At 42.8% G+C, this 14,679-nt stretch overlaps 1 protein-coding gene across 12 annotated transcripts in view; it reads right to left on the minus strand.

Annotated features, from left to right (window-relative positions):
- nav1b (neuron navigator 1b) overlaps window positions 1–14,679 on the minus strand; it is a 128,730-nt gene that overhangs the window by 19,189 nt on the left and 94,862 nt on the right. For 3 of the 12 annotated variants that reach the window (XM_065026596.1, XM_065026590.1, XM_065026619.1), the window contains 9 exons: window positions 14,393–14,444; window positions 14,126–14,285; window positions 10,928–11,128; window positions 10,361–10,413; window positions 5,926–5,949; window positions 5,422–5,499; window positions 2,302–2,391; window positions 1,295–1,406; window positions 1,002–1,120 (listed from right to left, as the gene is read on the minus strand). In XM_065026596.1, the coding sequence (XP_064882668.1) occupies window positions 1,002–1,120; window positions 1,295–1,406; window positions 2,302–2,391; window positions 5,422–5,499; window positions 5,926–5,949; window positions 10,361–10,413; window positions 10,928–11,128; window positions 14,126–14,285; window positions 14,393–14,444 (889 nt within the window). Of the gene's footprint in view, window positions 1–1,001; window positions 1,407–2,301; window positions 2,392–5,421; window positions 5,500–5,925; window positions 5,950–10,360; window positions 10,414–10,927; window positions 11,129–14,125; window positions 14,287–14,392; window positions 14,445–14,679 lie in introns of all 12 variants that reach the window. The other 9 variants (XM_065026622.1, XM_065026621.1, XM_065026589.1 and 6 more) reach the window with 6 other exon arrangements.

The following is a 14,679-nucleotide window of genomic DNA, read 5'->3' on the forward strand; positions in this document are numbered from 1 at the left end:
GTGACTATATCACAAAAAAAAGTTGATTTTGTCCTCTGGCAAAAAAAAATGTCACTGTCATTCACTAACTTTCAGACAAGCTTTGCACGAAATCAAAACTTCTCGGGACACTAAACAAAACAGAATTTGAAAACAACATTTGCCGTCATCTGATGATCCAATTTACTTTGTCATTTCTGAATCATTTATCTGCCTTATATTTACCGTAAATGGTATACATAAAAATGTATGCTACCGTAAAGTACAGTTAGTGAATGAAGTGGATTTGGCTAGGTTTAATATGGGATGAAAAACCACACAGCTTTTCCAAATAACTAACAAGTATGACTCATCAGTGCAGGGAGGAAGAGGGGGGGCTTGGGGCTCTTACAATATCCACTACTCACCTCAAAGACCTGAATAAAATACAGTAGCAGGGAAGCATGAGAAAGAGATCAGAGAGGAGTCATACTTCATATCAGATTTGGAGAGAGAGAGAGTGAGAACCCACACATGCAGGAGACAGACACAGAGCGAGTGGCTGGATGGTTTCTCTCCTTTCAATGCAAAACATAAGTTAGGATTCTAAAATGTAGCAATCCTATTCTATGCCAAATCTTCACCTACCCTATTCTATGCCAAACTTCATGATGTTGCTATTTTATACGCTCTTTAGAATGTTTATGTTGGTTTATAGCTCGTGTAAAACATGTCATGTGGAGTTTATGAATGCTTGATGAATACATACATTAGCTAGATCACATAAAGTGAAATAAAGTTACCCACTTTGCTTGTTACTAGCCAGTCCAGTGGTAAACTCTTGGTATAGTGAACTCCAGGAACTCAAATTGTAGGTTTTCGCAACGTTGGACACCAATAGGCCGATCAAATCCCATTGATCCATTGACAAGACAGTACCACTGCCCTGACCCTAGTTAAAGCGGTTCTCTCATAGAACCAGAAACCCAATTAGAATCCTGATTCCAATTCCTTATTATATTTAGACGGTTCTGTGCCCTCACCCAGCTCTTCTTCTTCTTCTTGGCCTCCTGCTCCTTCAGACTGCCCATGCTGGAGTGGCTGGTGATGCTGTTCAGGCTGGAGATGCTCTCAGAAGAGTTCTGCCTCTTCATCTGCAGCTCTGGAGAGACAAGAGGAGCTAGTGAGGGGGAGTGAAGAGAGAGAAAAGCCGTTCTAGAGAAGAGAAGATGAGCTAGTGATGGCGGTGAAGAAGAGAAAAACTGGTCTGGAGAAGAGAGGGAATGGTCAAAGGGATTATATTGAAAGAACGTTAGACCCTTGGTTGGCTCCCTACCTTTGGGAGGGATGTCAGGGTTACTGAGGGCCACATGGATTACATCCTGTGCCTCTGTGTTCTTTGTCTTCAGAATCTCTATGGTCTCCTTCAGATCAGTCAGCTCAGAGTCCTACAAGGAAACAGGACCAGTACATTACAACTGTCTGTTGCCTCTAGGGTTGCAGAATTCTGGTAACTTTCCCCAAATTCCCAGGTTTTCCAGAAATCCTGGTTGGAAGATTCCCGGAAGCAGGAAATCGGAGAATCCTCTAACCAAGATTTCTGGGAAAACCTGGGAATTTTGTGGAAGTTACAGGAATTTTGCAATCTTACTCTGATGTTGAGAGAGGACTCCCTACTGTATATCTTCTGGGCTAATGTACCCCGTTGAGCAGCTGACAGCAGTCCTACCTGGGGGACTGACTCTGGTGTGTCTATGGTGTCTCAGACCTGAAGGATTGTGCTGAGTGGCTGGTGAAAACAAGACCTTAGCACCATGTCAACTTTTGACCTAGATTTAACTTCCTGTCCTCCTGACAGTCTTTGTCCTCTGCTCTCCAACAGCATGATACAGTTAGACGATGCCAGGGCTTTGGGGTGGTCATGCGGCTAACGCTCAAGGGCATGTTGTGGTCCAGGATGTTAGCCTTGACTGTCAAAACACACTGAGGAGATCAGACTCTGTCTACACTCTACGCTCACTTTGCGCTCAGCCTTCTCATATAACAAATGTCAAATTGGTTCATTTGTTTGAAAAACTATTGGTTAAACATGAATTCTCCAGATGCATTTTTTTGATGAAATTCTCACAACTTGAAGCTCTGTTTGCTAACAACTAATTATGGTGAACTGGAAAGAGGGCTGAATAATAAACATATATTATGGACATTTATTTGACATTGATTGGAAATAGCTGGACAGTAAATGAATAGCGCAGAACTCTGCTCCATTGAAGATTTGGAAAATAACCCCCCCCTCATCGTGGAAGGATGTAAGAGAGGGCAGAATAATGCAGCTGCATTTACCGGTACCTTCTGCTCCTGGCTGACCGACAGGCTCTGCAGACGTGACGTCATCAGTTGCAGGCTCTGCTCGAACGCTGCTACCAAATTAGCCTTGAGAGAGAGAGAGAGAGAAAGAGAGAGAGAGAGAGAGAGGGAGACAGAGAGACAGAGAGAGAACACAGAGATGAGTCACTGCCGTTTAGAGGCCACAGGCACCACAGGCTCACTGCACATCAAGCAAATGGCTTTCTCCATCTGCCAGGAGGAGGGAGGGGTGAAGGGATGGACAGCTGTGGAGGATGAAAGGAAGGGAGGAGAGGAGGGTGGGGTGTGAGTGAGTGAGTGAATGGTGACTGGAGTATGGCACTGGGGCACAGGCCTCTCCAACCTGATGTAGCATGGGAGACTGTTCTGAACCCTCACAGTAGTGAATGTGACTCTAATGTAATAGAGTAACAATAAACCTCAGCTGTTTTAACTTATATGGTATGTGTATGCATCTTGTAACAAGGCTACCATCTTTACATTCTCTTACATTTCAACATGAGCTACTGTTTACATGGCAATTGTAAAGTACAGAGGCTTATTTAAAACTAAAACTACAGATATGCCATCATCCACATGATTCAAGGTAGGTGTCGAGGCCTGGCTGGCGTCGCCACACGGCGCCTAAAACAGGAACCTCAGCACCAGGTCAGCCTGTTAGCCTGCGGAACGGGATGGACGGTCAGAGAGAGAGAGAGTCATGCGACAGCGAAGGACGGAGGAGGGGATCTGGAAGCAACAGACAGTCCAACAAACCTGGCCTAGCTGCTACACCCAGCATCCAGAGGTGTGGGTCAGCGGCCAGCAGGCAGGGGGCAGCAAAGAGTCCAGAACCAGCGGTCAATACAGCCAACAGTGGAGGAGAGAGGGACAGTGGCGTTAGGCCGGGATCACACTCCTCGCATGCACCCACACATACAGTATGTGCACGTGCACACACACACATGAACGCACACGTACATCCACACACACACACACACACACGCAACCTAGACACACACACAGACATTGGGCCAGAGAGCTAATTACAGTAATAATAAATTACAGTTAATAGCGACATCGTACAATTTATCACATAATAAAGAGACAATAATCCAGTGGGTAAGGGATGAAGCAAAATTCTAATTTTTCCTACTGTGTAGGTTTTTATCAATTGTTTTATAAATACTGTTTATGCATGTATTAACACTGAACCAAGGTCTGTGGTCATATCACACTCAATCATGCAGTAGCAGTAACACACTCAGGTTAGAGGGTTAGACCGGGTTAAAGGGTATTGCCAATGGACAGTGTTAGTACTGTAGTGGACTCGACTTTCTTTGCTCAAACAGCATGCAATATAGTCATCAAGTGCAGTTCCTGAAAAGAGCTTTGGTTTTAGATTGGTCGACACCTCCCAACATTTCATGTCTCTTTCAGCATGAACACACAGAGTACATGGCAGTCAGTCGCTCACTCTCGTAACACATCAAATATATGTAGCATCTAGTTGCCGGATTGTTAGGCTGAGGTGTGAGAAGCAGGGGCAGGGGGGTGATGGGGTGAGGGGCGTATGGGGTGGGGAGGTATAGTGCAGAGAGAATAAAAGGGGTTGTGGATAAAAGGGGTTGTGGCAGTACAGGGGAGAGAGAAGAGATTGTTGGGGGTGCAGCGTGGCCCAGCCTGGCCTCAGAACTATACGCAACATACTTTACGTATTTCTGAGTACCTCCAAGATGTATGATACCTACTAATGGTCTAGTTACTTTAGACAGAAACGAAAGTAGAGAGGTTGCTCGGGGAGGATAGGCGAGCGTGATCCGTGACCGCCTTGCAATCCAAAGGTTGTGTGTTCGAGTTGCGTCGGGGACAACGGTAGCATTTTCGCTAAGCCTTCCCCTAACCCTTATTCTAAAGTTAACCCAATTCACCTAACATGCTATGTAAATGAACCTAATCTTTGTCGTTTTAGTTCCCCTAACCTTTCACGTAAATTATTCTAACCTTTGTTGTTAGGTCACCTACCCACCAACGTAAATTCTCCCCATAATTATCCTTTGTTGTTATGACACAACAAGAAAAACTTGGTCACAGAGAAAGACCTATCCTACACATCCACCATTACGTGTGATAAATTACATCCTAGAATTCATATGCTATTGCAAGACAGGGCAAGACGCATGATACTATATGTCCTCTAATTCGTATGATATTGTAAGACGACTATTCCATTCATAATGTTAGCTCAAGTAACATAATATATCATACTAAATAGAGTCTCACATATTTACGTACAGAATAATACAAATTGCCCTGAGACCATGTTGTGCCTATGGTTCATAAATCTCCACCAGCATCGCTGGCTGTACTGGGTATGGGTATGGAGAGGGAGCCAGAGCAAGCCTCTAGTAGGCTAACCATAGCTGGCAAGGGCCAAAGCCAACTTTAACCAGCACCACGTACAGCTATGACCAGGCCAAGGTGGGCATTTATCCCATCTAGAACACTATAGGTTTATGTCTGCCTACCATCTAGAACACTATAGGTTTATGTCTGCTTAGTAACCACAACAATTGACAGAAGATTTTCCCTGGTGAGGTCACATGACTGGGGAAAACTCTTGACCCAAGCTTTAACCAATGCTAGCTTAGTTTTAGCTTAATTTTCATTGATTGGATTTCGAGTTGCGAGTTAGATTGCGTTCTATGCACTGGGCATAAATCTATCAAAGCCAGCACCATATCTGATATCACCCTCTCCACTATGCATGCTTTCCTATCGTAGCTCAACATCAGTTTAATCAATGCCTAATGATCCAGGCGCTTTAAATATCTTCATAAAAATATCAACATTTGTCTGACATGGTTTTTGTGTTGGTTTGTGCATTAAAGACCTCATCACAATGTCTGGCACCCAGAGACAGGTTCATTCATATTATTAGATGACTCTTAACAGACTTGGATTCAGTCTCATTCAGCTTCCATCCATCATATGTCCCAACACAGACAAAGATTTTTTTTTAATTTGAATTTTTTTATATTGAAAGCAAACAAATGGATCCTGCTACCATGGTGTGTGAGACAGAGGTTGAAAGGGAGAGAAGCCTGTTCTACATACGTTGGCAGACAGCTGGGTGGTCAGGTTGGCCACTTTTTCCTGGGAGTTCTCCAGCTCGCGTCTCAGCTTGCGGATTTGCTGCGAAGAAGACAATAACAACAAGGTCCTTCAGAAAGGCAGAGCAGGCAAAGATCACACCTTGTCATTTACGGACGGACGGCCTGACAATTGACTTACTTCTCCACATCTCAAAGCGCCTTACACTGTATGGTAGTACATGGAATGAGTTATTGGCTGGGTAAGGTGCATGACACTAAGTAAGCTCATGGGAGAACATGAAATTATAAAGTAGTAACAATAGAAACAATGGTTGCTGGACAGCATGCCACGTTACTCTGAACATGCTAAATGAATTACAAATGTTTGGGGGAAAACAACGCTTCTGATCCCCGAAGCACTGCTGAACGGGTGGAGGTGAGCGGTACGGATGGACGAGAGCAAACGAGATGATATTTGGGAGATGAAGACAAGGGAGAGTTGAAGAGCAGAACGTGTTAGCCTTACCTCTCCTTGTATCCTCTCCTCGGTCTTAGAGAGCACAGTAGGACAGAAAGAAGGAACGAGAAGAAAGCACATAGAGTGAACCTGGGAGTAGTCGAGGTTACGGTGGGTTGTGGTAGTCTAACGGTAGATCTGGCCTAAGGTACAATCCTGAGTTTATATATAGTGGGCAGGGGATTCAGACTGCATCTTGAAAGCGTTCAGCAGGGTAAAGGCAGGATTAAATACACCCTAAAATAATGACTGTATATAAGGATATACTTGATGTGTGTATCAGTAGCAGTCAAACCACAACTTGTGAGCCTTGGTAGTTCACGAGAGGTGAGATTTTATAGAATTTAAACATCATGGTAAAGACCTGGATAAACAGGTAACTGCCAAAATAAAGGAAACACCAACATAATAGGGCATTGGGCCACCGCGAGCCACCAGGACAGCTTCAATGCGTAGATTGGCATAGATTCCACAAGTGTCTGGAACTATATGTCTGTTCTTTTGACCAAACAGATCAGCTCTGAAAAAGATGTGTTGCGACAAGTTCTGGGGATCTATTTTCGGCTGGCGACAAAGAGGTGTAACTTTTAAACGCACGCTAGTTCGTAAGGGATGGATCAGAAAGAGGAGGGTTTAGTATTTTGTTAATCTAGTCCAGGGGAGGGTCACGTCATTTGCAATTGACGAAATGTCAATATTTCTCAGTGTTTTAGAATGAGTTGCTTATTGGGATATATATCGATGTGTGCCCGATGCCGCCCATAATCTGTGCCTTCAGGCTCTTCAGTCTGGTCTCAATCAAGTTATCCATATGGGCTAAAGAAGCACAGAGCAAAGTTGTATTTCTAAGATATCTGCTGGGACGGTGTAAACACAAATAGGATACACTACACACTGCAGTGAATATTCCGATGCTGAGCCCCGGCCTGCTCTGCTCTTGCTGATCAAAAGCTTTTTTTTGTGTGCTGCCTAACCAATGGCTGTACCTATGACGGCAGTCCAGGAGGACAGTCAAAGGCTTTTTCCCGAATCTTTTTATGTATTAGGCCTTGTCCCAAAAATGCAGCATCTTGCGTGTGGGTCTCACCTACAGCTTATGTTTTGTTCCGTTTGGAAAAGGAGAGCGCAAAGAGGAGAAGGAGGACCGAAGGTCAACTTTGATATTCGAGTAACTTACATTGTGTGGCTGAAACTAAAAGCAGCAACCGTGGCACAATCAATTGGAAATGGACAGCTCATGGTGCTGATTTATGTAGACACAATTCATTTCAACCATCTTCATTTTAATGAGACTACCAACAAGAGGGCTATTTCTTTGACAGACGAAATGAGGCTATGGGCTGCTATATCCATAGACTTGTCAGTCAATTCCTCCACCAACCACACACTCTTTAAATAGACTACCTCTGCGTCAGTGAAGGGCTGTTAAGTTCAAACTAAGACTCGAATTGAGGGGGTATGAGAGGGTATGCCATAGGTCTACCATTTATTAAAGAAAATGGCACAAAGCACAGGCCTACCCAATGTTAGCTTAAGATTTTGAAGAACATAAAACGGATCCAATGATATAAAGTGATCTATAATAGTGCTTTATGCTAGAAACAAGCTGTAAAATACTTGGGAAAGATGTGTGATTCTGATGCATATGGGGATATCATTGTTTAGTTTCTTTGACATTCAGAGGCTGACCTCCACCCTCTATTGCTGAGGAGACCAAAAAATAGACTTTGCTTGGGAAGTAATCAAATTCGGTCTCTATCAATTTATTAAGCTATTCACTTTCTGTACAATAGATGTTTAAACCCAGACAGCCTTTAGGGAAACACTTGTAATCTTCTCTCGCTGGGTTAAGCCACAGAAGAAGATTAGCCAGCAGGTAAAGTTTACCTTTTCTTTGCATCGGTAGGCCTACTCTGTCGGGTGGAAAGGCGCTCAGATTGCTAAGGAAGTCTCAGATTGAATTATTTGGAAATAAGGACCGTTTCGTTGTAAACAAGACACACTGACTTGGCGTTGGAGAAATATAATAAGATGAACACATAGGCCTATCTCTCTGTCCATTCTTAGCCTGTCATTTTTGGTCATTTTGTGTGATATTAAAACAATTCTGCTAACGTACAATTACGCAAAATTGCATTAAATGTTTATAAGAGGCCATTTTTTTCCTCGGACCTGCAAATACGATGATAGATTCATGAAATGCTTTTAATCTAAATGAGATTTTTCCACCTCTACTCTTGTCCACGTTGGTCTGCGAACCCACAACCTTCTGGCCCGCAGCCCTGCGCGCTTTCAAAATTCCTGCCTTGCCATGTAATGCTAACAGGATGAAAGACAGTTTCTAAAACTGCATATCTAAGGCTCTGGTCTGTCCAAGAAGTGAGGGTAAACGGTAGACATGTTCTCTGCTATCCACTTTGTTTGAATTATTATTTTGGCTATAGGGGTCTCTTTTTTTTCTTCTTCAAGTGTTCATGGAGGGTTTAAGAAAAATATACTTGCTGAATGAAGGGCCATTCGTCTTCATTTCAGAAAGGTATGATTTTCTCCACGTGACCCTTATTATAAATAACATTCACTCACTACGTTTTATTTATATTGGACATTATTTTTATCCCGCTTCTGTGAAAGGTTTGGACTCAATCTGGCATGGAACGTGTCAGTGACTGTAGGAAGCCTGTTTAGGAACATCCAGTTATTTAAAAATACTATTTATTGTGTTTTATTGATCATTTTGTATTTTACACTTTCCTCTGTTGGACCTAACTTTCAAATCCTGGGAATTCCGATCGCTGTCCGTGGTGCTGAATCCACTTGTAGGCTATATTTGCCTGTTTGCTTGTTTACCTTTCATGTGGCAAAGTCACTACTGGCCATATCAACGAAGACGGTAGGCTACAGCTATATATTTGAGAGCAGTAACGGTGAGTGGACATTCCCCCTTTCTCTATATATTGGATATTTTTCCAGCTCCTGTGAAAAATGTGGAAGTGCGTAAAACCCTCCATTGCCTATGTTGTCTTAGGCCTAATTAGTATATTCCCATGGGGAGCAATTTTGGTGCCTGTATTTAGACATAGCATATTTGAAACAAGTTGTTGTTTCGTTTTATTACAATTTGATTCTAATTATTCACTGTCGTTTTAGGTCTTATCAAAAGCTAACTTAATCGTGCTTATTGACAACGCTTGGCATGCATCAGTGTGAATGCTATGTTAACAATATATTTCTATATTGTAGCCATTCAATTACTGTTCAAAAACAAATATGGGATAGGACTACATTTTGTTATTTTGTTTCTGTAGGCTATTTAACAAATGTCCTTGCTATAATTGATCCTCGGGACGTCCCTAACCTCATTGAAGTTTACATTTAACATGGTTTGGTAAAGGTTAGGCTATAATGGACAAGGATACTAGGCTATAACAGACTATCATTCGATTTGGAGTTGATGACAACGCAATACATAAAAGATAGATTTGACTATTTACTTATGATTGGCCCAGTAAGGGCTCAAGCCTCGACATACTTCAACTAGCTTATTTCTCAAAACCTAGCCCTTTAAAGCCACCGCCAGCTCCTGCGCCTATAATTCTGGTTGAGAAAATAGGAAACACCCCCTAACCTATAGCTCTACCTCCAGCACATTGCGTTAGGTTTGTTAAAATACAGCCCCTGATGTGATTGGTCAAAAGACCGATTAGTGGTACAAATATTGGCTGCCTGTGTAAACACAGCGTATTGGTGGGATGCAACACCATTCTTCCACTTGAAATTCCATCATTTGGTGTTTGTTGATGATGGTGGAAAACGCTGTCTCAGGCGCCCTCCAGAATCTCTCATAAGTGTTCAATTGGGTTGAGATCTGAAAACTGAGACACACATGCACACACACCCTTTAAAACCTCCTATGATCCTTTAAGACACCTCTTTCAAAGTCATTGAGATCTCTCCTTCTAGACATGGTAGCTCAAATAATGACCCTACACATGATGAGATGTTAATTTCTTAATTAACTCAGAAACCACAGCCATGTGGAAGCACCTGCTTTCAATATACTTTGTATTCCTCATTTACTGAAGTGTTCCCTTGATTTTGGCAGTTATCTGAACGTAAACAATGGCCACATTTGGAAAAGGAGAGAGAACCCAATGTTCTGAGGTAAAATGTTGTCTTTGAACAAGGTTTCAGCTCTGGAATACCTCAGTGGCAGTTGGCACAACATCTCACCTCACTTCAGGCATGTTTTCAATCAAAGACAGAAAAACTACACGGCTGTATTTGTACAGTTGGCTAGCCAGGCCTGGCACTGTTCCGGTTGCATCGCACACATTCATGTCATTGTGAAGAGTCCAACAGTTATATCATGAAAGTATGTCCTGTGGGCACACAACAGCTGAGCACAATAACTATTTATGGATTACTCAATAATTCTATTACTCACAGAGGAATAGTTGGATGAAGCGTTGGATGCCAAGGACAGGACAGAGCCATGGACTAAAAGAGGTAGAAAAAGACAGAACAAACACATAACATGGTTTAGTACTGAAATATGCCATATCCATACTTTACAGAATATGCTAACAATATGAATATGAAGAAGAGATAAATGACTTCAGAGAAGTGATAGAGACAAACTGGGTCACCTCATTATACCTTTACATAACTCTAACATGGAGGTACTCAATCTCTCTCGCTCTCTGCCTCACCCTCTGCCCCCCTCTCTCTGTACTGAGAACACAGCCTCAAGGACACTACTAGACTCAAGGGTTGTCTAGGCCGGGGCCTGAAACATCAGGGGAAGGTTCAGTTCCCTAAAATATACTCAGGGAGTAAAAAAACTTAACACACTCAAATGGCAATTGGAATTTCAATTCATTTCCTGAGCTTAACTTTATCAACTGAGGGCCCCAGTGGTAGACTGACAACCCAAAAGGAACTGGCATTAGAAATAGAGCCATAGTGGCTAGCCATAAAAAAGGAATGATATAGCTGTATACATGTATCTTACATGTGCTAGCTGTCTCACAGTCATCCACGGGCTCACGGTCACGGAAGGATCCAGAGCGCATCATGCTCTTGGGCCGGTCGGCCAGCGACATGCTGCTGCCCAGTGGAGAGGAGCCGTACAGGTCGAAGGCCGCGTCATTGGTGGGGATACTGTTGGAGCGGGTTATTCTGGGGACACAGGCACCGCTCGGGATGGGGGAAACTGGGAAGACAGGAAGGTTGGCATGGGTAAGAGGCAGACTGACACAGTACAATGAGGCAAGTAAGTACACCCACATACTCACGCACTTACACATACCAGCATGCATACGCACACACGCACGCACACACACACGCACACCCCTGATGAGACAGTGTAAAGAGACACTCAGGGTCCACAACAGTCAACATGATATATACAATTGATGACAGATGTATAAAATCGAACACATAGCCATGCGATCTCCATAGACAAACATTGGTAGTAGAATAGCCTTAATGAAGAGCTCAATGACTTTCAACGTGGCACCGTCATTAGATGCCACCTTTACGAGAAGTCAGTTTGCCCTGCTAGAGCTGCCCTTGTCAACAGTAAGGGCTTTTATTGTGAAGTGGAAACATCTAGGAGCAACAACGGCTCAGGCGCAAAGTGGTAGGTCACACAAGCTCATAGAACGGAACCGCTGAGTGCTGAAGCGCGTAAAAATAATTTGTTCTCGGTTGCAACACCCACTACCGAGTTCCAAACTGCATCTGCAAGCAACGTCAGCACAAGAACTGTTCGTCATGAGCTTCAAAAAATGGGTTTCCATGGCTGAGCAGCGGCACACAAGCCTATGATTACCATGCGCAATGCCAAGCTTTGGCTGGAATGGTGTAAAGCTCAACGCCATTGGACTCTGGAGCAGTGGAAATGCGTTCTCTGTCCGACAACCTTAAAGATTGGTGGAGGAGGAATAATGGTCTGGGGCTGTTTTTCATGGATCTGGCTAGGCCCTTCAGTTCCAGTGAAGTGAAATCTTAATGCTACAGCATACAATGACATTCTAGATGATCCTGTGCTTCCAACTTTGTGGCAACAGTTTGGGGAAAAGCCCTTTCCCTTTTCAGCTTGACAAAACCCTTGTGCACAAAGTGAGGTCCATACAGAAATGGTTTGTCGAGATCGGTGTGGAAGAACTTGACTGGACTGCACAGAGCCCTGATCTCAACCCCATCGAACACCTTTGGGATGAATTGGAACGCAAACTGTGAGCCAGGCCTAATCGCCCAACATCAGTACCTGACCTCACTAATGCTAGTGGCTGAATGGAAGCAAGTCCCTGAATGGAAGAAAGTCCCGCAGCAATGTTCCAACCTCTAGTGGAAAGCTTTCCCAGAAAAGTGGAGGCAGTAAAGGAGGAACCAACTCCATATTAATGCCCATGATTTTGGAATGAGATGTTTGATGAGCAGGTGTCCACATACTTTTGGTCATTTAGTATATATATATATATATATATATATATATATATATATATATATATATATATATATATATATATATTATTGTCAACTGTAAGGGCTATTTATATGTATATATTATTTCATAGTTTTGATGTCTTCACTATTATTCTACAATGTAGAACATAGTACAAATAAAGGTTTTTCATATTTTAGATTCTTCAAAGTAGCCACCCTTTGCCTTGATGACAGCTTTGCACACTCTTGGTATTTTCTCAACCAGCTTCTGGAGGTAATCATCTGGAATGCTTTTTAAACAGTCTTGAATGAGTTCCCATATATGCTGAGCCCTTTTAGCTACATTTCCTTCACACTGCAGTCCAACTCATCCCAAACCATCTCAATTGGGTTGAGGTCAGGTGATTGTAGAGGCCAGGTCATCTGATGCAGCACTCCATCACTATCCTTCTTGGTCAAATAGCCATTACACAGCCTGGAGGTGTGTTTTGGGTAATAGTCCTGTTGAGAAAAAAAAAATGAAAGTTCCACTAAGCACAAACCAGGTGGCATGGCATATTGCTGCAGAATGCTTTGGTAGCCATGCTGGTTAAATGTGCCTTGAGCTCTAAATAAATCACAGACAGTGTTACCAGCATCACAGACAGTGTCACCAGCAAAGCACCCCCACACCATCACACCTCCTCCTCCATGCTTTATGGTGGGAACACCACATGCGGAGATCATCCGTTCACCTAGTCTGAGTCTCACAAAGACACGGCAGTTGGAACCAAAAATCTCAAATTTGGACTCATTTCCGCCGGTCTAATGTCCATTGCTCATGTTTCTTGGCCCAAGCGAGATTCTCTTATTATTTGTGTCCTTTAGTAGTGGTTTCTTTGTAGCAATTCAACAATGAAGCCCTGATTCACGCAGTCTCCTCTGAACAGTTGATGTTGAGATGTGTCTGTTACTTGAACTCTGTGAAGCATTTATTTGGGCTGCAATCTGAGGTGTGGTTAATTAAAGATTTCTGCGGCTCGTAACTCTAATGAACTCTAATGAACTCTAATGTCCTTTCTGCAGCAGAGGTAACTCTGGGTCTTCCTTTCCTGTCACGGTCCTCATGAGAGCCAGTTTCATCATAGCGCTTGATGATTTTTGCAACTGCACTTGAAGAAGCTTTCAAAGTTCTTGACGTTTTCCAGATTGACTGATCTTCATGTCTTAAAGTAATGATTAACTGTCGTTTCTGTTTACTTATTTGAGCTGTTCTTGCCATAATATGGACTTGGTCTTCACCAAATAGGGCTATCTTCTGTATACCCTACCTTGTCATAAATTCCACAAATTAACTTTTAACAATGCACACCTGTTAAAGGAAATGCATTCCAGGTGAATAAATCATGAACCTGGTTTAGAGAATGCCAAGAGTGTGCAAAGCTGTCATCAAGGCAAAGAGTGGCTACTTTGAAGAATCTAAAATCTCAAATATATTTTGATTTGTTTAACACTGTTTTGGGTACTACATGATTACATATGTACTATTTCATCGTTTTGATGTCTTCACTACTATTTTATAATGTAGAAAATACTAAAAACCCTGGAATGAGGAGGTGTGTCCAACCTTTTGACTGGTACTGGATATACGTATATACTGAACAAAATATAAATACAAACCAGCAGGGGGATGTGTCTTAATGAGAGTTTAGAGTTAGACAGAGTTTGTCAGTCAGTCAGCTGGAGGACAGTTGATGAACGAAAGAAAACTGAGACTCACCCACGTTAGTGAGGTGGGCCTTGCCAGAGGAAAGATGGGGCATGTGGGTGGGAGAAGGCAGCTGAGGGGGGCTCTCGCTCTCTGTCAGGCTCACTGCCGTGTGGGAGTGACGCCTCTCCTTTCCCTCCGACTGACCCTCAGACGGACCAGAGCTGTAGCGACTGGAGCAGGACAATTAAGAGAGCAACAATTAAACATGCGCCTCAGACGATTAGAATACTACATAATTTGATACAGCAAATGTCGCGGGAAACTATGACAAACTTAATTGACATACCCTAATCCTTTCTTAGGTAAGGTGTTCCTGTCCGTTTGCAAACTGGTAGAGAAAGAACACGAAGAAACCAAATTTGACCCTTTCTGCAATCAAACAATTCATTCGATTTTTCATTCGATTTTTTTTTCAAATCACAAAATCTCTTGCTCTTAATAATATCTCTGTTGCAGTAGAAAGAAGGTAGCATAGTTTGATCATTCTATGTTGCTACATACAGATACTGACTGCTGCGCTAGTGACTAGTGAAGACATCCCCCACAAGCAGAGGGTTACCCAA

Source organism: Oncorhynchus nerka, linkage group LG2, assembly GCF_034236695.1.
Source record: "Oncorhynchus nerka isolate Pitt River linkage group LG2, Oner_Uvic_2.0, whole genome shotgun sequence".
In the NCBI taxonomy this organism is placed as follows: Eukaryota; Metazoa; Chordata; class Actinopteri; order Salmoniformes; family Salmonidae; genus Oncorhynchus; species Oncorhynchus nerka.